The 25,510-nt window shown below is 36.4% G+C and overlaps 1 protein-coding gene across 1 annotated transcript in view; it reads left to right on the top strand.

Moving 5' to 3' along the window:
- The window catches only part of LOC101342993 (uncharacterized), a 512,538-nt gene that overhangs the window by 407,100 nt on the left and 79,928 nt on the right, over nucleotides 1–25,510 (top strand). The window contains exons 135-145 of the mRNA XM_023729385.1: nucleotides 3,840–3,893; nucleotides 10,615–10,716; nucleotides 11,253–11,306; nucleotides 12,011–12,115; nucleotides 12,835–12,888; nucleotides 13,463–13,564; nucleotides 18,652–18,705; nucleotides 19,239–19,343; nucleotides 19,900–19,950; nucleotides 20,810–20,914; nucleotides 24,658–24,711. Of these exons, the coding sequence (XP_023585153.1) occupies nucleotides 3,840–3,893; nucleotides 10,615–10,716; nucleotides 11,253–11,306; nucleotides 12,011–12,115; nucleotides 12,835–12,888; nucleotides 13,463–13,564; nucleotides 18,652–18,705; nucleotides 19,239–19,343; nucleotides 19,900–19,950; nucleotides 20,810–20,914; nucleotides 24,658–24,711 (840 nt within the window). The remainder of the gene's footprint in view (nucleotides 1–3,839; nucleotides 3,894–10,614; nucleotides 10,717–11,252; nucleotides 11,307–12,010; nucleotides 12,116–12,834; nucleotides 12,889–13,462; nucleotides 13,565–18,651; nucleotides 18,706–19,238; nucleotides 19,344–19,899; nucleotides 19,951–20,809; nucleotides 20,915–24,657; nucleotides 24,712–25,510) is intronic.

Below are 25,510 nucleotides of genomic sequence, written 5' to 3'. Positions count from 1 at the left end.
CAAGGTTCCCTCATCAGTTCAATATTCATTGCTCTTTAATACATTCTATGGAATATTATATTTACTTTTGTGATATTAATTACTCCTTTGTAATGAAGGTTCTGAAATTTTCATCTTTAGGCCCAGCTTCTCCTGTTAGACATTTGATTTAGGTTTTTCCATACGAATACTTTAAAAATTTATTTAATGTTCCGAATCAAATTTTCTTCCTAAATAAATTACTACTTTTGCATTCTTTATTACGGTGTCATCCATCTAGTCATCTATCCTTATAACTGGTTTGTAGTTATTTTCCTTAATTCCTTTTTTGGTCCTTTATTCCCCATTTACAACACTTAGTAATTTGGAATCCTACAGATTTCTCAGATACATCTTTGACCCTCAATATGTGATTTTACAAACTGAGTTCAGAACGTTTTCATCTCTAGGATAACAACAGCATCCTAAGGAGAACAACAACATCCCAATTGGTCTCTCACCCTGTATTTTTATCACCTTCAAATTTATTTTCCAGATAGCTGGTAGAATGGTCTATCAAATTAAATTCTGACCATGTAATTCCCTTGCTTCTTGTTGTTGTTGTTTGGTGCTGTTGAGTTGGTTTGACTCATAGCAACTCTATGTACAACAGAATGAAACACTGCCCAGTACTGCACCATCCTCACAATCATTGCTATGTTTGAGCCCATTGTTGGAGTCACTGTGTCCATCCATCCTGAGGGTCTTCATCTTTTTCAATGACCCTCTACTTTACCAAGCATGATGTCTTTCTCCAGGGACTGGTCCCTCCTGATAACATGTCCAAAGTACATGAGGCAGAATCTTGGCATCTTCACTTCTAAGGAGCATTCTGGTTGTACTTCTTCCAGGACAGATTCATTTGTTTTTCTGGCAGTCCATGGTATAGTCGATATTCTTTGCCAGCACCAAAGGCATCGATTCTTCTTCAGTCTTCCTTATTCATTGTCCAGCTTTCACATGCATATGAGGCGATTGAAAATACCATGGCTTCAATCAGGTACACCTTCGTCCTCAAAGTGACATTTTTGCTTTTGAACACTTTAAAGAGGTCTTTTGCAGCAGATTTGCCTAGTGCAATACCTTGTTTGATTTCTTGACTGCTGCTTCCATGGGTGTTGATTGTGGATCCAAGTAAAATGAAATCCTTGACAACCTCAATCTTTTCTCCATTTATCATAATGTTGCCTATTGGTCCAGTTGTGAGGATTTTTGTTTTCTTCATGTTGAGGTGTAATCCATACTAAAGGCTGTAGTCTTTGATCTTTATCAGTAAGTGCTTCAAGTCCACAAGCAAGGTTGTGTCATCTGTATGACGCAGGTTGTTAATGAGTCTTCCACCAATCCTGATGCCCTGTTCTTCTTCATATAGTCCACCTTCTCGGATTATTTGCTTAGCATACATCTCAAATAAGTATGATGAAAAGATACAACCCTGATGCACACCTTTCCTGACTTAAAACCATGCAGTATCCCCGGGTTCTGTTTAAATGACTGCCTGTTAGTCTTTATACAGTTTCCACATGAGCACAATTAAGTGTTCTGGAATTCCCATTCTTTGCACTATTATCCATAATTTGTTATGATCCACATAGTTGAATGCCTTTGCATAGTCAATAAAACACAGGTAAATGTCTTGCTGGTATTCTCTGTTTTCAGCCAAGATGTATCTGCCATCGGCAATGATATCCCTCATTCCATGTCCTCTTCTGAATCCAGCTTGAATTTCTGGCAGTTGCCTGTTGATGTACTGCTGCAACTACTTTTGAATAATCTTCAGCAAAATTTTACTTGTGTGTAATATTAATGATATTGTTCAATAATTTCCACATTCTGTTGGATCACCTTTCTTTGGAATGGGCACAAATACAGATCTCTTCCAGTCCGTTGGCCAGGTAGCTGTCTTCCAAATTTCTTGGCATAGATGAGTGAGAAAGAACTTCCAGTGTTGCAACCATTTGTTGAAACATCTCAGTCGGCATTCTGTCAATTCCTGGAGCCTTGTTCTTCACCAGTGCCTTCAGTGCAGCTTGGTCTTCTTCCTTCAATACTGCCGGTTCTTAATTATATGCTACCTCCTGAAATGGTTGAACATTAACCAGTTCTTTTTGGTACAGTGACTCTGTGTATTTCTTCCATCTTCTTTTGATGCTTCCTGCATCATTCAATATTTTGCCCATAGAGTCCTTCAATATTGCAACTTGAGGCTTGAATTTTTTCATCAGTTCTTTCAGCTTGAGAAATGCCAAGCATGTTCTTCCCTTTTGGTTTTCTCTCTCCAGCTCTTTGCACATTTCATAGTAATACTTTACTTTGTCTTTTAGCCGCCTTTAGCAAACTTCTTTTCAGCTCTTTTGCTTCATCATTTCTTCCTTTCTCTTTAGCTACTTGACGTTCAAGAGCAAGTTTCAGAGTCTCTTCTGACATCCATATTGGTCTTTCCTTTCTTTCCTGTATTTTTGATAATCCCTTGCTTTTTTCATGTATGATGTCCTTGATGTGATTCCACAACTCATCTGGTCTTTGGTCATTAGTGTTCAATGTGTCAAATCTATTCTTGACATGGTCTCTAAATTCAGGTTGGATATACTCAGAATCATACTCTGGCTCTTGTGAACTTGCTCTAATTTTCTTCAGCTTCAATTTGGACTTGCATATGAGCAATTGATAGTCTGTTCCACAGTCAGTCCCTGGCCTTGTTCTGACTGATGATATTGAGCTTCTCCATCGTCTTTTTCCACAGATGTAATCAATTTGACTCCTGTGTATTCCATCTGGTGAGGTCCATGTGTATAGTCGCTGTGTATGTTGTTGAAAAAAAGGGATTTGCAGTGGATAAGTTTCTGGTCTTGCAAAATTCTGTCATGGAATCTCTGGCCTTGTTTCTATCATCAAGGCCAGATTTTCCAACTACCAATCCTTCTTTTTTTCCAACTTTCTCATGCCAGTCACCAGTAATTATCAATGCATCTTAACTGCATGTTTGATCAATTTCAGGCTGCAGAAGTTGGTAAAAATCTTCAATTTCTTCATTTTTAGCAGTAGTGGTTGGTGCGTAAATTTGAATAATAGTGATATTAATTGGTCTTCCTTGTAGGTGTATGGATAGTATCTTATCACTGACAGCTTAGAACTCTGCATTTATTCCTACAACCCAAAAGATTAACTCTAATGTCCTTATGATGATTTACAAGACCATCAAACTCAAATTGCCTCTTTGACCTCATCACTCTTCTTTTCACTTTGCATTTTATCTTCCAGCCATGCTAAATAAATTTTCCATACATAGCATACTGTTCCCTAGGCTTTTTCATTTTTCTTAACCTAGTGGTTCTCAAACTTAAACGTACAGTAGAATCACCCAGAGGCCTTGTTAATCCACAGATTGCTGGGTCCTGTCCCCAGAGTTTCTAATTCAGTAGGTCTAAGACAGGGCTCAGAAATTTGCATTTCTAACAAGTTCCCAAGTGTACTCACCTTAGATAATATTCCCTGAATTATGCCTTCACTGAATGCTCCAGGCTAGATTAAGGCCTCAGTCTAAAGCCAATAACAAGGGAATCTTCAACTACAGATATATGATAAAAGGGCTTCCAAAAGCCTGGAGTGAGTACATTTTCTCTGCTCCAGAGTCCACGTTCCCCAACAGACCTTCTTATTAATAGGGCATACATCCTTGAAATCCAGAAATTTAAAGAGATGTTAGTTAAAATTATGATGTCAGTGGAATTTAGTTGGACTTTATTATTACACAATATGTATAATTTATATTTGTTTTCTGAGCTCATGCCACTGATTGTGTATCTCTATTGGATTTATAGCAAATGGGATGGTTGATCTGTATAATGTGATGGAAGGAGTAAAAGCCATTACAGGTAAGTGCAAAGTTACTATAAATCTAAGATTTTAGACTAAGATTGATAAGATTAACATATTATTAACACTACTACTCTAGACAATGAGGGTCTTTCTACCAAAACATAACACTAAAATTTTATTACTGAAACATGAGTGCCACAAAATCTGACTCTTAATTATATTTTACCATTAACCCTAATTACCATATTAGTTCTGTTACTTTACTCCTTATTGTAAATATTTAGAGTTGGACTTTGTGGTACTCGTTTCAGTAAAAAAAAATTTAGTGTTATGTCTTGGTAGAAAGATTCTCCAGAGTAATTCTCATAAATGTTTTCTCTTGGTTAGTACAATAAAGGTAAGAAAAAACTTTATTAAAAATTTGCATAATTGAACCCCTAAATTCCCCTGAACTTGTAGACTCACTCCCACTTACTGGAGGATAGGCGCTTCCTCGCTTTCCCAAAAGCTATGCAGAAGCCCTAACTGAGGCAGATGCCTTGAAAGACAGTACTTTCCCTCCTCCATTTCTCTTCCTGGCTACTAGTCTTATTATAGCTAGATTCAAGTCTCAGCATGGCCCAACTGGGGAAGTGCTGGCCCTGTTAAGGGACAAAAGAGATTATTCATGGAAGGAGCTACAATACCTGGCTAAAATGTATTTTCAGGAACTAAGAAATATGCCTGGTAGAGGATCTTAAGGGTGCTGAACCAGAGAGGAGTGTGGCATATAAGGATGGATGGGAAGAGTTTGTTGTCACTTTGGTGACTCAGGTTTTAATGCTCTGCCAAAAATACCTAGAGCTGTCAAATATATGGCTGGAATGACTCCTAGGAGGTGGAAATGCCAGATTTGCCTTGGCAGAATACTGAGGAAGGAATAAAAAGTTTAGAGAAGTTGGGTATGCTGAAATGGATCTATTATATAAGACATGAAGACCCACCAAATAACTATATTCCTCAAGGGGTCCATGGAACACCACCTTCACTAAGGCAGCAAATGCATCCACCCAAATGTTCCCACCTCAAATTTCAGAGTACCACTCCTTCCCTATCAGAGCTGTGACTTTTATATGGAAGATTTGCCAAGACTGCAAACTTAGCCTTCTCTGAAGTTCTGTTGTTCTTATAATAGGTCCCAATCCCGGTCTTCAGCATAGTCTCCTCAGCAAGTAGGAGATGAAGGCCTCTTTAAATGCTGCCATATAGGCCTTCTGACTTTAACACTGTTCCTCAAGTTGCTAAGTATCTGAATTGAATCTTTCATTTTCTGTCTTTGACACATCAATAACACTCAGCAGCAACCAACCATTTCCACAGTCACAATTACCATTTCCTCATGTGTCTTAGGCAGGGTTCTCTAGAGAAGCAAAACCAGTGCAGCATATAAATATATATAGAGAGAGATTTATATAAAGGAAATGGCTCACATGGTTGTAGAGGCTGGAAAGTCCCAAGTTCGTAAGTCAGGCTGGAGGCTTCTCCTGACTCATGTAGCCGCAGGTGCTGGCTAATCCAAGATCGGAAGTTCAGATAACAGGCCTCTGGCTCACAGGCTGTAGAGGCTGATGAATCCCAAGATCAGGTAAGACGGCAGGTAAGCTTGCTAGCTGAAGTCCCAAGAACTGGAGGTCAGATGAACAGAAGCCAGCTGTAGGATCCAGAGCTAGCAAAAGCCAGTGAGCCTTGCCAGAAAGTCCACCTGTCTTGGATATAGGCCAAGCCTCAAGTTGCAATATTGAAGGACTCTATGGGCAGGAAGCATCAAAAGAATATGGAAGAAATACACAGAGTCACTGTACCAAAAAGAACTGGTTAATGTTCAACCATTTCAGGAGGTAGCAGTACATCAACAGGCAACTGCCAGAAATTCAAGCTGGATTCAGAAGAGGACATGGAATGAGGGATATCATTGCCGATGGCAGATACATCTTGGCTGAAAACAGAGAATACCAGCAAGACATTTACCTGTGTTTTATTGACTATGCAAAGGCATTCGACTGTGTGGATCATAACAAATTATGGATAATAGTGCAAAGAATGGGAATTCCAGAACACTTAATTGTGCTCATGTGGAAACTGTATAAAGACTAACAGGCAGTCGTTTAAACAGAACCCAGGGATACTGCATGGTTTCAAGTCAGGAAAGGTGTGCGTCAGGGTTGTAGTCTTAGGTCTGGTTCCCAGAAGCAGACCCTGAGACTCAGTTTCATGTACAAGTGAATTAATACAGAAGTGCTCCTAGGGGAAACCTGTAGGGGGGTGAGAGAAGCAAAACTGAAAAAAGAAGCCAAGTGAAAGCATGATCTCAGACAGAGTCCTACAGACGATAGCTTCAGGCTGATCTTGCTGAAGATCTCTGTAAATTACATCCCAGAGTTGTCCCAACCCAAGGCAAGAGAGCCGAAATTTCATACTTTCCCACCCAAAAGTCATCACCCAACTCAGTCACATTTTCTTTTGCTTTCTATATATGTGGGCAAAGCTGTCTTCAATAACATAAGATCAGCCTTACAAATAAAAGCTACAGGTGCTAGCTGTTGGGAGTGAAACCACACCAAAGCTCAAAAATGACAAATAAGGATCTGAGAGAATCTACAAAGAGCACAAGGGCTATAAAGACTAAGAAATATTTCATTTTGCCTTTGATTCAAGTGAGAAACCTCTGTGTTGAGGTGAGGGATATGAGACAAAAATGAATTGGTTATGTACTAGAAAAGGGAGAAAAGAAAGAAATCAGGGAGAAGAAAAGGAAAAAAAAGAAGTGAGAGTATGTTTCCTGTTGATAATGTGTGTAAAGTGCCAGGTTGTACACAGATATGCAACAATAATTTTCCCAATTTAATCTAAGATTTAAATTTTTAAGTATAAGATTTTTTTATAACTTGAGGGTAAACTAAGGAGCCCTGGTGGTGCATTGGTTAAGTGCTCAACTGCTAACTGAAAGGTTGGTGATTCAAACGCACCAACCACTCTGTGGGAGAAAGACCTGGCAATCTGTTTCATAAAGATTACAGCCTGTGAACCCTATAGGGCAGCTCTACTCTGTCCCGTAGGGTCACTATGAGTTAGAATCGACTCAACGACAACAGGTTTGGGTTTTGGTTTTGAAGGTAAACTGGATAAATTTGTAGGGTAAATTATAAAAAGTTTGTCCTTTTTTGCTATCATAGTGGATCTTCACCTTATTTTATCTGTGACCTTAATGGATGAATTTCTTAAAGCTGCCAGAAAGTTCAGTCAAAATGCTTGTTATTTATATTGACATGGCATGATCTCTAGGCTATATGGTTAAGTGACAAAAGTAAAATGTAGGATCATTAATACAGATTGCAACATTTTATGTAAAGAAGAAGGGGGAATAAGAGTATACAAACGTGTCTATGAAGTAGATAGATATTTTCTTATTTTTGCAAAAACAAACTGAAGGCTAAATCAGAAACTAATTTTTAAAACATGATTACCTGTAGGGATACTCAGGAAACAGGGTGAAGAGAATGGAAGAAAAACTTATCTGAGTACACTTTTTATTTAGTCTTAACTTTTGAATCATGAAAATGTTTAAATATTCAAAAACAAAAGTAAATATATGAGAAAAAAACCTTAAATTTGAAAATAAGCTGACGCAAATTTAATTGTATATCAAATTGATAATATAATCACATACAGAAAATAATTATTTCAAGTGACTTTTGCATGTAGTACTCTGATTAAATGAACAATGAAATATATGCTAAGGACAAAAAGGACTTCTAAGGAATAATACTGGAATTTAATATTGTTACTATTGTATGTAATTGCAGGATAAAACAAATATGTCAATGTTGTTAGGAAACAAGATTTTTCATTTTCAGAGAAGAAGGATACAAACATAAATGCAAAGAAGTTAAACTTGTAAAACCAAACCCATTGCCATCAAATCAATTCCAACTCATGGCAAACCTATAGGACAGAGTAGAACTGCCCCATAGGGTTTCCAATGAGCAGCTGGTGGATTGGGACTGCCGACATTTTGGGTAGCAGCTTAGCTCTTAACCACTGCACCACCAAGGCACCTTAAAAAAGTTGGCGGTGGGGGGAACTTTAACTGTAAAATTTTGATTGAAACTATCAGTATGAACTCATGATTTTGTTTGTTTGCTGTTTGTTTTAACGTGTGTTTCCTATACCTCCCTAGAAATGGTTGAAAACCCCAAAAAACCCAAACCCATTGCCGTCGAGTTGATAGTGACTCTATAGGACAGAGTAGCACTGCCCCCATAGGGTTTCCAAACAGCGCCTGGTAGATTCGAACTGCCGACCTTTTGGTTAGCAGCTGTAGCTCTTAACCACCACACCAAGGGCCTAGAAACAATGACATCTTGTTTTCATTGAGTACAAGTAATGCTTAGATTGTGGTTTCTAAAATAACTTGCCCAGTAGAAGGACCCCTAAAGCTCCTTGGAGAAAAGCTGCTTCTAGGTCTGAGGTAGGGAAAGTAGAAGGTGAGCCTGGTATATATTGTTTCAGAAAGCAAGGTTAGCACCCGAAGATTAAAAATGGGAATGTCAAAAGGAAACAGAAGCCAGCTTGAATGGACTCCACTGGTAACATTGAAGACAATTCCAGCATCAAAATAAAGGAGGAAGGCAGGCAGGTGGATGGAAGGGAGAGAAGGAGCGAAGGAAGGAAGGAGGGAAGGAAGGGAAAAAGGAGGGAAGGAAGGAGGGAAAGAAGGAAGGAAGGAAAGAAGGAAAAAGAAATGCCTATAGTTGATTATTAAACACTGAAAAAATCTCACAACTCCATAATGATTCTATTTTACTGGAAATACATGGAATAAAGGGACAAGTTAAATAACACTACAAAAAAAATTTTTTTAAACAATCAAATAAATCCAGAATGTTAGACATTCTAAAGAAAATTGAGCTTCTACAAGAAAATTGGCCTAGTCTTTTCAAAAAGTCAATGTTCAATGTTAAAAAATAAATAAAAAGCACTCTCTAGATAGTAGACACTTGTTATTTTGGGTAATGGGAAAGTTAACACTGAGTGTGGGTGGGGCGCTCACTTGACCAAGGTAAATGATGTCACTAAGAATTACACAAGAAAAAAGACACTTTTGGTAAATGCTATGACATATATAATTTTGCAACAACAGTAACAAGAGGCAAAAAATATATGTGTGGTTACATATGCATGCATGTATGCATCTATGTATATAGGTATGTATATGTGTATACATGTGTGCATATATAGGATGTATATACATATATGTGTATGCATGCATATATTTTCATATGTATATAGTATAGCACAAGCAGGCACAGTTACAGATACTTCTTAGACATAACCAAACACCTCACGGGATAGGTTTTCTGGGCTTGAAGGCTTGAGCTCATAGTCTTGTGGGACAACTCGGTCAATTGACATAATATAACTTATAAAGTTTGTGTTCTACATTCTAGTTTGGTGAGTAGTGTCTGGGGTCTTAAAAACTTGTAAGTGGCTATATAAGATACAACTGTTGGTCTGCACTCATCCGGAGCAAAAGAGAAAGAAGGAAACCAAAGACTCAGAGAAGAAACAAATCTACAGTACTAATAATCTGCACAAACCACAGCCTCATCACTACCCTGAGACCAGAACAGCTAGATGGTGTCTGGCTACCACTACCGACCATTCTAATCAGGGCCACAATAGATGGGCCCTGACAGAATAGAGAAAAATGTGGAACAGAACTCAAATTCTTAAAAAGTCCAGACTTACTGGGCCAGTTAATGACTAGAGGACTCCTGAGAGTATTGCCCTGAGATACTCTTTAAACCTTGAAATAAAACTACTCCCTGAGGTCACTTTTCAGCTAAATAACAGATTGGCTCATAAAACAAAGACTATCACACGTTAGAACTGCGCTCCTATAAAAATCTGAGTCCAAATGGTCAACAATTACTCTAAAGCAAAGTTGAGATGGTAATGGGGCAAGGAAATTACTGGAAACGGAACAACTAGAACGGAAATAATGAGAATGTTGACACATCGTGAAAAATGTAACCAATGTCACTGAACAATTTGTGTAGAAATTATTAAATAGGAACCTAATTTGCTGTGTAAACTTTCACCAAAAACACAGTAAAATATTATTTTTTAAACAATAATAAATAGTAGGGAGATTGTTCTGTATTAAAAGACACTAAAGAGAATAACTAAATGCAATCTGTGAACCTTTGACAGAACCAGCTATAATAGATATTTTGAGGACAATTGAGGAAATTTAAATATGGACTAGATGTTAGATGATATTAAGGGATCATTGTTAATTTTCTTAGGTTATGTAGGAGGTATTCTTATCCTTAGAATATACATGCTACAGTATTTAGGGGTCATAATTTCCACAATTTTCAAATGGTTCAGGAAAAATAAAAATTGTGTTTATAGTTCTACCCCCCCACACACACATACATATATATATGGAAAGAGAGAACAAGAGAGAAAAAGCAAATTATGGCCAAATGCTAACTATTATTTAAATCTAGGTTCCATGAACATTTATGAGGTCCATGGGTGGGCTTCAACACATCCGCATACCCTATGAAGTTTAATGCAGAGCTTATAAATGTGCATATGTACACTATGTGGAGGTATAAGATCCATAACTTTTCTCAGATTTCAAAGGATATATGTCTCAAAACAGTTTTTTTTAATCACTTTTTTGGAGTCATTAAGTTTTCCTCACAGGCCTGTCTCTTTTTTATAAAGGGAAAGTTGATGTCAAAAACCTGAAAACCATTCTAGGCAACATGGGAATAAACCTCACCAATAAGGAATTTGAAGATCTGATACAAAACCTTCCAGTCAGTGGTGAGCATGTTAGACACCATTGGTTTTTAAGCTTTAGGTTTTATGTACCTTTAGCGTGGAAAGAAAAGAGTAAGGAAACTTTATCATGGGGAGGATGGCAAGGTTGAATATGAGATAGTGACAGTGACAAAGACGTTGGGAATGTAGTATTCTGGGCACTAGTGGCATGGCCAACAGACGAGTCTTCCAGTTTATGAGAAGAAGAAAGCTAGCCTCTATGAAATAGCCACTTTTGAATCCCAACTGTTCAATATCAAATCAATACCTGATTTGATATTTTATGGAATAGAAAGCAAAACTTATATTTTTTAAATAAATAAATTTATATATTTTAATATGTAAATTTGTTTTATTTTACTTCATGCTCTTAACATATTCTGAATAGATATTTATTGAATGACTACTTCAAATGCTTAACAAAATGTTCAGTACACTTAATAAGTGCTGTTGCTAGACTTTGTAATCATTGGAGGAGGAGTGTTCTTATGCTATTTTATATCATTTTGTGAGCTTAAAGTTATGTCTTTGTCTTACAGTTGATAATAAAGTGGCTCTGAAAACCTTGAATGATGAAGTGAAAGCTTTTGCAGGTAAGAATTTGTTATTATTTGTAATAAATCATTATGATTTACATTAAAATGTTTAATAGTATTTTGCAAATATTCTATCAGTGACTTATAAATTCACATATTTTCAATATTCATTGATAAAATATTTGCATCTAATGACCAACAGATTAATCTAAAATTATCTGGATTTTATAAGTAAAACAAAAGGACTATTTCTTGATAACAAGTTCTTACATTCTTTGATGCTTTTTTTCAGTAAAATGATTTCATTAGTATTTATCGACCCAGAAATCAGGTAGACACAGTAAATGGCAGGGCGAAGCATTGAAAGGATCAAAGTATTAAATCCATTGTGCACAGCTAATCACATAATTTTAACCAACAAAAGGAAAAATATGTCATAGTTTGTAATTGTGTATTTTATTATACCTACCGTCTCTTGTCCTAATCTCTGGATAATTATACAACCAAATTTTTTTCTGTGCTGTCTGGTGTTATTCCCAGTTTTGGAAATACATCCCATTTACTAATGTTATGGGACAAATTCTATTTTTTATTTACTATTTGATTCTTTTTATGAAGAAACCTGTCATTCTGTCTTTTCTCTTCATTCTGATATTAGAGAAAAAACAATAGTATAGTATCTAAACATATACTTTGAAATAATTAGAAAAAATTAGATTTTTCTTTAGTATTTTACGTATGAATATTCTATATTTTCAAAGGAGAAAAGATTGATTCTAATGACTTCCAAAAAGTTCTAAAAAACGTGGGGATTGAGCTTACAGATAAGGAATGCAAGCAACTGTTGAAAGCATTGCCCATTGATGGTAAGTCACATAAATGCCACTATGCCTTCCAGGAACTTGATTTTATGGACCTGTATAAGCAGTTCTCAGTCTTTTAATAGTACCCGTTCCCTTTGCCGTCAAGTCGACTGCGACTCTATAGGACAGGGTAGAACTGCCCCATAGGATTTCCAAGGAGCTCCTGGTAGATTCGAACTGCCAACCTTTTGGTTAGCAGCCGTAGCTCTTAACCACTACGCCACCAGGGTTTCCAAAAAGTCCCATAAATTAATAGAAATGCAGTTCTAACTTGAAAAGAAATTCTGTCATTACCTCTTAGAAGATAAGTTGAGAATCATCACTATGTTGCCATGCTGTTGTTGTTAGGTGCCGTCGAGTCATTTCCAACTCATAGCGACCCCTATAGGACAAAGTAGAACTGCCCCATAGGGTTTCCAGGGAGTGCCTGGTGGATTCAAACTGACAGCCTTTTGGTTAGCAGCCGAACTCTTAACCAGTACACCACCAGGGTTTCCTTCAATGTAGAGGAGCTATACTAATCAATATCTCTGCTACCAAAGAATAGACAGGTTTGTCACTGTGAAAATCTTTCCATTCTTAAATATCAATATTGTGTGAGCACAAAATAGATTAATTTTAAAAGTATTAAAATGTATCTTTTTGAAATCATATAATTTGTAATATTTTCATAAGTCTCCATATCAGTTTTTCAGAGATTTGAGTTGTACCTTTTGTTACAGCTGATGGAAAGGTGTTTCAAAATAGATTGCTGAAGGATGTGAAGTCTAATAAAAGTGAGTAAGAAGCACAATGAGAAGACATGTGAAATATGCCTCAAGCATTCATTTATATAAATAGAATATAATACCTTATTTTTGCTTTTTGTAGCACATCTGTGTTTTACCTGGTAATAGCCTCTAGTTTATGTATACTGGCTTGCATTTTCCAAACTTTTCTGAGGGAAAAAAAAAAGGATTTGTCATTTGTTTCAAAATTTGACCAGGAGAAGAGAAAACACTTGAGAGATTAGGAAACAATTACAATCTCTACTTCTTCGTGAAGATCATTGATGAGTGTTCTCTAATTGCAGTTGTTTAACCCTTGTCCCACCTAACTTTTTCCTATATGGGTATGTATGAGATTCAAGGAAACAGGGTCTAATTCCAGCTCTGCTTTTAACCTTCTAGAGAGTTGGACAAATCTATTGTAGTTTTGTTCTTGGCTTGAAAATATTAAGTCACACTAGGTTGTGAGTCATTCTTTTTTATACATATATTCAAGTAGTTGTAGCACCCGCTAATTAAAGATAATAATATACTTATATTTTAGAATCATTTAATTTTTCTCCCTTTCTTTCATGTTCTCAAGGAGGGAAGGTTAATGTAAATAACTTGGATACTACTTTAGACTTCATGGGGGTCAAGCTCACTGAAAAGGAACTTGATCTGGTAAAGAATCTTCTGAGTAATGGTAAGTATTACGTAAAACATTGTGACGTTAAAGAGATCATGCATTTTCAGGATTAATTATGACTGTTTCTAAATTTTAAAAGCCATTTGAATAGCTTTCAGAAGAAACTAGTAGAAAACAAACATGGCTCTTCATTTTTGTTCTTTTAAAACCTTTCTTTATACATTTAGGGGTTCAGAAGGGGTGCTGATGACAAGGGGAGGGTTTATGGTTATCTAAAGGTTCCTGAATGGTGCAAACGGTTTGCACTCAACTACTAACCAAAAGGTTGAGGTTCGAACCCACCTAGTGGCACCTCAGGAGAAAGGCCTGGCAATCTGCTTCCACCTTATGGAGCAGTTCTACTCTGCAACACACAGGGTCACTATGGCTTGGAACTGATTAGATGGCAATGGGTTAGGTTTTTTGGTATCATTATTTGGTTTTATAAAAATAGGATCTGCAACCTGTTTTTTCTCATTGATCCATATAACACTGACATCAAATCAGGGTATAACGGAGAGAGAGGAGAAAGAAGAAAAGCAAAGACTCAAGGGAAAGATTAGTCCAAAGGAGTAATGGAACACAATTACCATAACCTCCACCAGACTGAATCCAGCACAACTAGATGGTGCCCAGCTAACACCTTGAACTGCCCTGACAGAGATCACAATAGAGAGTCCCGGACAGAGCTGGAGAAAAATGTAGAACAAAATTCAAACTCACAAAAAAAGACCAGACTTACTGGTCTGACAGAGACTGGAGAAACCCTGAGAGTATGGCCCCTGGACACCCTTTTAACTCAGTACTGAAGCCAAAGATTAGACAGGCCCATAAAACAAACAATAATACATGTAGCTCAACCATGTATATGAGACTAAGTGGGCACACCCGCCCAGGGACAAGGACGAGAAGGCAGGAAGGGACAGGAAAGCTGGATGAATGGAAATGGCAAACCCAAGGTTGGGAAGGGGAGTGTTGACACGTGGCAGGGTTGGCAACTAATGTCACAAAACAATATGTGTATTGTTTAATGAGAAACTAATTTGCTCTGTAAACCTTCACCTGAAGCACAATAAAAAAAAAAGAAAATAAAAAATCAAGGTATAACCTAATTTGTTCAGCCATTCCTCTATTCATGGATATTGAGATATGTTTTTTGTCACTATTAACAAGCAAGTTACAGAACAATATGTGTGTTATTATCGTTTTTTAAGAGAGATTTATATATACTTTCATAAGCATAAGAAAGGTTTGAAAGCATATACACCAAACTGTTAGTAGTGGTGGTAGTGTGGTAATGAAGTAGTTAGTAGTGTGGTAATGAAGGTGAGGAGCAGTAAAAGGAAGAATCATTTACTTTTTCTTTATATGCTTGTGTATTTTTTATATTTATTATACAAAGTGTGCTTTAAACTATAATTTTTTAAACTCAGTTTATTTTGGTTTTTAATTTAAGATGGATTCAAATGATGTGGTGGAATGATTGGACTTTGGCCACTGTGTAGGTTCAGGGGATCACTGCTTATGTAACATGGGCTATGAACGTGTCCCTATCATACATTCTTCCTAGCTTAACACTAGTCTGTCTCTGTCCATTACATCAGCATGTGACAATATAAGATGACAGTCTTCACAAGTACTGAAAAAGATTCAGAATTTCAAGAAATGAAATTAAAGTTGGAGGACTGCTCAAAGCACACACAAAGACACTAACAAATATGGACCTGGCAGAGCAGACCATTTAATGACTGAAAAAGAAATATTCTACATGAGTGATGACATAATAGACCATTCAGAATGATTTGAATTTCAAAGGACTTAGAGGAACCCATGGGAAAAAGTCAAACATTTTTGCAAAAGTGACTTTTTCATTTCCTAAGTTGTTTCTCCCCATCCCCGCACCCACTTTGGCAACCACCAGTCTGCATCCTGTATCCAGGGTCTTATCTTTTCCAGATAGTTCAAGTAATGAAATCGTACAATATGTGACTTTTTGTGTCTGAGTTCTTTTACTTAACATAATGTTTTGGAGATTCATCTATATTGTAGCATGTATCAGTACTGCATTCCTCTTAGAACTAAATATTCCATTGTATGTATATGCCGCAATTTGTTTATACATTCATCTATTGATGGACACTTGGGCTGTTTCCACCTTTTGGCTATTGTGAATAGTGCTGCTATGAACATGCATGTACATATATTTGTTTGAGTACCTGTTTTCAATCATTTTAGGTATATGCCTAGAAGTGGAATAGAGGGGTTATATGCTAATTCTATGTTTAACTTTTGGAGGAACTGCCAAACCGTTTTCCAAAATGGCTGCACGATTTTACATTTCCACAGGCAATGAAGGAGGATTCCAATTTCTCCACATCCTTACCAATTCTTGTTATTTTCTTTTATTCTTATATAATAGCCATTTTAGTGAATGTGGAGTGGTATTTCATTGTGATTTTGATTTGGGTTTTCCTAATGACTAGGGATGTTGAACGTCGTTTCAGGTGCTTATTGGCTATTTGGATATCTTCCTTGGAGAATGTCTATTTAAATCATTTGTCCATTTTTTAATTGGGTTGTTTGTCTTTTTGTTGTTGAGTTGTACAAGTTCTTTATATATTCTGGATACTAGATCTTCAGCAGTATTTGATTTGCAAAAATTTTCTCTCATTCTGTAGGTTGTCTTTTCACTTTCTTGATAGTGTCATTTTATGCACAAAAGTTTTTAATTTTGACTAAATCTAATTTTTCTATTTTTTATTGTTGTTCATGCTTAGGTGTTGTCTTGGTTATCTAGTGCTGCTATAACAGAAATACCACAAATGGATGGCTTTAACAAAGAGAAATTTATTCTCTCACAGTCTAGTAGGCTACAAGTCCAAATTCAGGGTGTCAGCTCCAGGGGAAGGCTTTCTCTCTCTGTTGACTCTGGAAGAAGGCCCTTGTCATCAATCTTCCCCTAAACTAGGAGCGTCTCAGTGCAGGAACCTCAGGTCCAATGGACACGCTCTGCTCCCAGCGCTGCTTTCTTGGTGATGTGAGGTCCCCCTGTCTCTCTGCTCACTTCTCTCTTTTATATCTCAAAAGAGGTTGGCTTAAATTGTAGATTAATCTTGTAGATTGAGTTTATATAACTGCTGCTGATCCCATCTCATCAACATCAGAGAGATAGGATTTACAGCACATAGGGAAATCACATAAGATGACAAAATGGTGGACAATCATACAATATTGGGAATCATGACCTAGCCAAGTTGACAGATATTTTTGGGAGACATAATTCAATCCATGACAGGTGTCATATCTAAAAATCCATTGCCAAATCCAAGGTCATGGATACTTACGCCTATGTTTTCTTCTAAGAGTTTTATGGTTTTAACTCTTATATGTAGGTCATTGATCCATTGTGAGTTAGTTTTTTTATATGGTGTAAAATAGGGGTCAAACTTCATTTTTTTTACATGTGGATATCAAGTTATCTCAGCACCTTTTGTTGAAGAGACTATTCTTTTCCCAGTAAATGGACTTAGCACCCTTGTCAAAAATAAATTGGCCAAAGATGTATGGGTTTATTTCTGGACTCTCTATTCTGTTGGTCAATATGACTACCCTTATGCTAGTACTACACTGTTTTATGACTGTAAATCTGTAATCAGTTTTGACATTGGAAGTGTGAGTTCTCCAACTTTGTTCTTATTTTTCAAGATTATTTTGGTAAAAGTGACTTTTTATATGACTTGTTTTAAAGTTCAAAATGATGTTGTATTGTGTGATAATATAATTTTTTCAGAAAATCACACTCTAACACACCTCTAAAAGTTAGCATTTGATTCATTGCTTGTTCTTAGAATTATGGAATAGCTATTATTGTAACCTGGATGTTCTTAAATATAAAACAAAAGAAACTTATTTTCTTAATTTTCAACTTTATTCTCCAATCAAACTTTTTCAAATTATTTTTATTCATTTACTATGAAATATTTGTCCTTATTTTAAGTGAATTTATTTTTATCAGTTATCTTCTAAAGAGAACCTCCAGTCCTACATATATTTTTCCTGGGTTCATGTTATTGTTTATCTCTCATTAAACTTTGTCTTACAAAAGATTTAAACACAGAAGAAAACATTATTTGATCGTCACGAGGGTGGGGAGGGAGGGAGAGGAATATTCACTAACTAGCTAGTAGATAAGAATTAACTTAGGTAAAAGGAAGGAAAACACATACTACAAGGGAAATCAGCACAACTGGACTAAACCAAAAGCTAAGAAGTTTCCTGAAAACAACCAAACACTTCGAGGGAGAGAGTAGCAGGGGTGGGGGTCTGGGGACCATGGTTTCAGGGGACATCCAGGTCAACTGGCATAACAAAGTTTATTAAGAAAATGTTCTGCATCTCATTTTGGTGAGTGATGTCTGGGGTCTTAAAAGCTAGTGAGCTGGCCATCTAAGATGCATAGATTGGTGCCAACCCACCTGGAGCAAAGGAGAATGAAGAACACCAACAACACAAGGAAAATATTAGCCCAGGAGACAGAAAGGGCCACATAAACCAGAGACTCCATCAGCCTGAGACCAGAAGAGCTAGATGGTGCCCAGCTACCACCAATGACCACCCTGACAGGGAACACAACAGAGAGTCCCTGACAGAGCAGGAGAAAAGTGGGGTGCAGAATTCAAATTCTAGTAAAAAGACCAGACTTAATGGTCTGACTGAGATTGGAGGAACCCCAGAAGACATGGCCCCCGGACTTTGTGTTAGCCCAAAACTAAAACTATTCCCGAGGCCAACTCTTCAGACAAAGATTAGACTGGACTATGGGACATAAAATGATAACTCGTGAAGAGTGTGCTTCTTAGCTCAGGTAGATACATGAGACTAAATGGGCAGCTCCTGTCTGGAGGCGAGATGAGAAGGCAGAGAGGGTCAGGAGCTGGTTGAATGGACATGGGGAATCGGGTGGAAAGGAGGAGTGTGCTGTCACAGTATAGGGAGAGCAACTCGTGTCACACAACAATGTGTGTATAAATTTTCGTATGAGAAACTAACGAATTGTAAACTTTCACTTAAAGTGCAATTAAAAAACAAAATACTTTGTCTTACAGCCGATGAGAAAGTTGATCTGAAAAAACTGATGGATAAAGTAGAAGTGGTTACAGGTGAGGAAGTTACCAAATACATATGATTCTGATTCTTTACACTTATTTTTTTTCCTGTTATTTATTATTCCTTTTTAAATTCTGCTATTTCTAATGACATTATTGTGGTCCAATTACCTAGACTTTGATTCTGGCTTTTTGATGATTTAGCAATATAACACAGCTCCACATTTTGTTAACAAGCCCTATACTCACATTTCTTCCAGATTAATCGAACATATTTGCTAAAAAAATTAAGCTAAAATAAATGTTAGTGAAATTAAAACGGACTAAAGTTTTACTACCTGCTAGCGATCTCTCACAACAGAATTAGGAAATTGTATTACCATGTATTGTGTTATTTTGTCTCTATTACTGCAATTAAAGCAATAAACAGTTTCATTTTCTGCCATAACTATAGTCAAACAAGACACATTTGACTTTATTATGCATTCAGTAGTTGGGGCTTATAATGAAACAGTGATAGAATATTTTATTATTATTTAGAATAGATCTTTAAAGTCTCATGTGTTACCATTTCTATCTTTTTGAAGGAAGGGAGGTTGATATCAATGACATAGAAACAGTTCTAAGAAATATGGGGATAGAGCTCACAGATAAAGACCTCTCAGAACTAAAGAATAATCTGCCAGTTGATGGTGAGTATTTCAAATAAAAATGTAGTCTTCTCAAGAGGCTTATTGTTTAATTGTGAAAACTTCTCAAATGAACTCTATCTGAATGCTTGCCAAAAATAATCTTATGACCCATGTTACACAGTTTTAAATGATACATTGTATCTTAAAATATCGCTTGTGCCATTTAGTTTTTAGTTTGAGAATCAACGATTGTGTCATCATGACTCCTGTCATCAGGGCTCGGTTATTTCTTTTATCACTTTTGATTCTACTGAGAGATCTAAAATGTAAGCCAGAATAAATGAGAAAAAGAAAGAGGAATGATCTAGTAGAGGGAAATGAAATATCATAAAAGAAAAGTGAAAATAGATTTCAGCATAGTAAAGTGCCGGTATTAATTGCCTATATTACAAAAGTCTAAACTTTCCCCACTCTATACAATTTTATTGTTTGTTGGTAAATTAGAACATTTCTAAGGCAATTAACAACTCATGTCTTTATGGAATTACTGAGTTTGTATTGTCTGTGAGACCCCACATTGCTCTTTTGTAATCTGAATGGTGCTTTTTTCTTACAGATGGAAAGGTCTATCAGAAAAGGTTGCTGGATGGTATAAAGTTTCTTAAAGGTGAGTGAAACTTAACATAATGCAGCTAAACCTGAGATCCTCATGTGTAGAAATTTTACTATTTCCTTGTGATTAAACTATGAACCCTACCACCTAACACTTGTATTATTACATACTTTTATTTCTTTTATAGGTCAGGCTGTACTTTAGGAAATAATTTCTTATGTTGTATCTTAGAAAGAATCCCCATGCTCTCTTGGGATTTTCCAAACTTTGACAAAAATGGAGTGATCAGAGCCCAGGTTGCACAGCAAAAAGTAAAGAGAAAATTAGCACATACTTAGTTAATTTATTCAAAAACTACTAATCTGACATTCATATAATAAAAATTAGCTAGTAAGGCTCTAAGGAAGTGGAGGGATGTAAGACTGGAGATCCAGGCATGAAGTGAGGTCACGTCCAGCCTGAGTCCCCATTCTTCCCTCATTCCATGCCACCTTTACGATATCTGCCATGGCCACACACCATTTGTACTAGTATTCATAGTTTTATTTAAATTGACTTCCTTTTTAACTTAAATAAAATGTTCTGTAAAAGGAAATGGGGATGGGAAACTAGAATCTCAACACAGTTAAAAGTTAACAGTAGAAATAAACACAATGAAAACAAAATTAGCTTGAAAAATCAGATTTATTGTTACCATTGCTGTAATTCCCTGAGAAGTTATTAAATCACCTTTAAAATCTTACACTAAATGCATTTATCATGAAGATTAAGATTAAAACAAGCTATAGTTCTATTTCTGTTATCGACTCTTACTACGCTTATAATATCTGATAACAATAATCCTCAGGAAATGAGGGTTTATGCTCATATTTTAGGGATATTTCTTTTGCTTATATATCTCTCTCTTCACAAGGAGGGAAGATTGACACCAGTAAAATGGATACAGTTTTGGGAAATATGGGCATGAACCTCACTGAAACGGAGCTTAAAGATCTGACACAAAGCCTGCCAGTTGATGGTGAGCATTTTAGATATCAGTGAACCCTGCAGAAAAACATAGCCTTATAAACTTATTTATAAGAATCATTAAAAATGTTTATTGGTATCAAGAAGGTATTCTGAGAAGCTTAGAGGAAAAACTCAGATCTAAAGGAAGAACATATCCTGTCTCTTGCTAGTTGTATGTGCAAATTAGAGAAAGATTTCAAAATCTCTCTCCTCTGCTCACTTTTTCCTTATTCTCCCTATAAGATAGGAAGAATTGATAGGTATTGCTCAAATTCCTTGCTATTTTCTCAAAAATGAATAATGTGAGCATGTTGTTTCAAAGAAAACAATTGATTGCATTTTCTGCCTGTGGTAAAATTTGAGATATCAAGCAAAATTTGAATTTTAGAAAACTTGTATCTGCAACGATGAGCTTGGTGGTTTCAGAATACTTAAAGACTTTTTACATTAAATAGATAGTGATCTTACAGAATGTGTTTTTTTTTTTTTTATAATGAAAAGTGTCAATATTTGTAATACCTTCCTAACTCGGTGAACCTGTATTTTCTAAATTACCAGTGCATGGTGTTACCAAATCATGCATGGGTAAAGGATTCATTCAAAGTGCAACATGGATCAATAGTTCATTGATGTGGTTTCAGTATCCACACTGCAAAAAACTTTGAAAAAACTATTTGTCCCATTTTGGTGTAGTATCAAAGAAGATCTATAATTATCTTAAAATGTTATTTTATAAAATATTCCTCTATATTGAACTACTTCCAACTATATATTTCTGTGAGGTCAGATTTTCTTCATTTACTTCAACCCAAACAACAGATCATAACAAATTGACTCCAGACTAAGGTATGAGAATCCAGCGCTCTTCTATTAAGCCAGGCACGTGCAAGATTATACATCTATTCTTCTCACTAATTTTTTTGTTTTAGAAAATATAGTTTTTTAAAATAAAGAACATATTAGTTTAACATATAATAGGTTACTTATTGTTGTGAAATGACTCAGTCAATAAATAATTTTTAATTTCTTTCTTTTAATTTCTAATATGCTAAACAGCAATAGAGTTAACCCACATAAATGAAAGGTCTATTTTTTTGTAAAGGTATACGGGATGTCTGACATCAAAAGGTTTGAGAACTTACTGCTCTTTAGCAACAGCTACAGCAACAGCTCTCTTCAGGTTCTAATAATCACTCCCTTTCTTTGCTCTTTCAGGTCTAGGGGCAGGCAGGGCTAACTGCTCCCCATTGTTCCAGCACCTATACTCCCAGTTAGTGTTTTATCATCTCTTGTTTCCTTTTTACAGTGCCCATGTTGTTGTTGTTGTTGTTAGGTGCCGTCAAGTCAGTTCTGGCTCATAGCGACCCTACGTACAACAGAACGAAACACTGCCCAGTCCTGCACCATCCTCGTGATTGTTGTTATGTTTGAGCCCATTGTTGCAGCTACTGAGTCAATCCATCTTGTTGAGGGTCTTCCTCCTTTTCACTGACCGTCTGCTTTACCAAGCATGATGTCCTTCTCCAGGGACTGGGCTCTTCTGATAACATGTCCAAAGAATGTGAGATGAAGTCTCACTATTCTTGCTTCTAAGGAGTATTCTGACTGTACTTCTTCCAAGACAGATTTGTTCATTCTTTAGGCAGTTCATGGTATATTCAATATTCTTTGTCAACACCATAATTCAAAGGGGTCAATTCTTCAATCTTCCTTACTCATTGCCCGGCTTTTGCATGCATATGAGGTGATTGAAAACACCATCGCTTTGGTCAGGTGCACTTTAGTCTTCAAAATAACATCTTTGCTCTTTAACACTTTAAAGAGATCTTCTGCAGCAGATTTGACCAATGCAATGCATCTTTTGATTTCTTGACTGCTTCCTTGGGTGTTGATTATGGACCCAAGTAAAATGAAATCCTTGACAACTTCAGTCTTTTTTCCGTTTATCATGATGTTGCTTATTGGTCCAGTTGTAAGAATTTTTGTTTTCTTTATGTTGAGATGTACTCCATACTGAAGGCTGTCGTCTTTGATCTTTATCAGTAAGTACTTCAAGTCCTCTTCACTTTCAGCAAGCAAGGTTGTGTCATCTGCATAACACAGGTTGTTAATGAGTCTTCCACCAATCCTGATGTCCCGTTCTTCTTCATATAGTCCAGCTTCTCAATTATTTGCTCATACCAGTGGCCATACCTTTGTAAATAAATCCTTCATTCCTCACTACCCTATTTCAAGATGCCATCTTTTTCCTGACGGAACCCTGACTGATATGGTTCCTTTTCTTTTCCTAATCTTGAATGTTTTATACTCACTTTTCTTAATCAGGCCTATGCAACCTAAATACATTTTATTAATTTTTCAAAGGACTATCTTTTGGAGTCCTTCATCTTTTAATTATCTTTTCTCTAAGTTTTCTATTTTCATAATTTTTCTTTTTATCTGTATTATTTTTAACCTCATAGTGTTTATTCTTTGTTGTTGTCACACTCCACCCCAGAAGTGTTCAGTTTCCTTTTGTCTTTCTGCTTTAATAATGAAGGTGATTAAGGCTCCGCATTTTCTTCTGATTACAGCTTCCAGAAGTCCTTTGGGATTCAATATGAAGAGTTCTCTAGTCATTACTTTCTTAGAAAGCTTGTAATTGATGCAAGGGTTATCTAGGAGTGTATTTTCTTAATTTCCTCTTCTACCTTCTCATGAACCCAAAACCAAACCAAATCCATTGCTGTCGAGTATTTCAACTCATAGCAGCCCTATAGGACAGAGTAGAACTGCCATATAGGGTTTCCAAGGCTGTAATCTTTACAGTCTTGCAAAATTCTATCACACTATCTCCAGCATCGTTTCTATCACTAAAGCCATATTTTCCAACTACTGAACCTTCTTGTTTCCAGCTTTTGCATTCCAATCACTGGTAATTATCAATGCATCTTGACTGCATGTTTGATCAATTTCAGACTGCAGAAGTTGGTAAAAATGTTCAGTTTCTTCATCTTTGGCCTTAGTGGTTGGTGAATAATAGTCATGTTAACTGGTCTTCCTTATAGGCGTATGAATATTATCCTATCATTGACAGCATTGTACTTCAGGATAGATCTTGAAATGTTCTTTTTGACAATAAACGCTACATCATTCCTCTTCAATTTGTCATTCCCAGCATAGTAGACCATATGATTGTCTAATTCAAAGTGGCCAGTACCAGTCCATCTCAGCTCACCAGTGCCTCGGATACCGATGTTTATACATTCCATTTCATTTTTGATGACTTCCAGTTTTCCTAGATTCATACTTCGTGCATTCCACGTTCCTATTATTAATGGATGTTTGCAGCTGTTTCTTCTTATTTAGTCATGCCACATCAGCAATTGAAGGTCCCGAAAGCTTGACTCCATCCATGTCGTTAAGGTTGACTCTACTTTGAGGAGGCAGCAGCTCTTCCCCAGTCATATTCTGAGAGACTTCCGACATGAGGATGGTGCAGGACTGGGTAGTGTTTCATTCTGTTGTACGTAGTGTCCCTATGAGTCAGAACTGACTTGACGGCAGATAACAACAATAACAAATCCTTACGGGAGCAGACTGCCACATCTTTCTTCTGCAGCACCACCAGGGCTGTACCTTCTCATAAAGGAAGTAACAAAAAGGCTAAGTTTTCTAGAGCAAATAAACATTGCTAATTTCTTCAACTGTGTGCAGCATCATTTTCTTAGCCTCATTCTCATTTTTCTGTTCAATTTGTTTCTTGTCTTACAGTTAATGGTAAGGTTGATCTGAAAAAGGTGATGAATGGAGTGAAGACTTTTACAGGTGAGTGACACATTACTAAAACATTTATAATTGAATTTTAACCCTATATTGTATTTTGTATGGTGTTTTGCGAGTATTACATCATAAGCTTATTAATGCTGACATTTTACATATTTATAATGAAATATTTACATACAACTTTTCTTCTGCCTTGGACTTCGAATTATCTAGAATTTAGCCATAAAAATAAATGGCTATGTTTGAGTAAAAAATTGTATTTTCTATAGTTCTGATTAGTAATATGTTGATCTTAACCGATGTTTAAATCAGAGGTCACTAATTGGCCACCCGTGAGTTGAATCCAAACTGCAGCAAAGTTTTGTAAGGTCTGGCGACACTAGCTATATGTTCCCTCACAACAGTAGCTGGTGTTTTTTTCTCTTTGGACAAGGCATGTGATCTTCACTTCACCACAGCCAGTTTCACTCAGTTCTCTACTTCAGGCTCCTGTAAGCTTTTGTGTCTATAACTACTGGTTTAAATAGGCAAAATATAAGTAGGCACAGCAAATAGGGAAGTGAATACTGTTAAAGAATTAAGTTGTTAAAGTTGCTTTAAATTATAATCACATAATTCAGCACTTAAAAAAATATTAGATGAGTTCTGGCAAAATGGCACTCTAGGCAGAAGCACCACGCCATCCCTCCACAGCAAAGATCTGAAAAACTAAGCCGAACAGAGAATACAACAATCCTGAAACCCTACAACATCAAATGAAGAGATAAAGAACTCAGCCAAGCACCAAATGGAGTGAGAAAACTGACAGAGAATGGAGAGCGAGGAGAGATTCATGCAGAGG

The sequence above is a fragment of the Trichechus manatus genome, unplaced genomic scaffold (genome assembly GCF_000243295.1).
Source record: "Trichechus manatus latirostris isolate Lorelei unplaced genomic scaffold, TriManLat1.0 scaffold00028, whole genome shotgun sequence".
Lineage (NCBI taxonomy): Eukaryota > Metazoa > Chordata > Mammalia > Sirenia > Trichechidae > Trichechus > Trichechus manatus.
The sequence above is the reverse complement of the archived record's forward strand: the minus strand, read 5'-3'. Positions and strand labels throughout refer to the sequence as shown.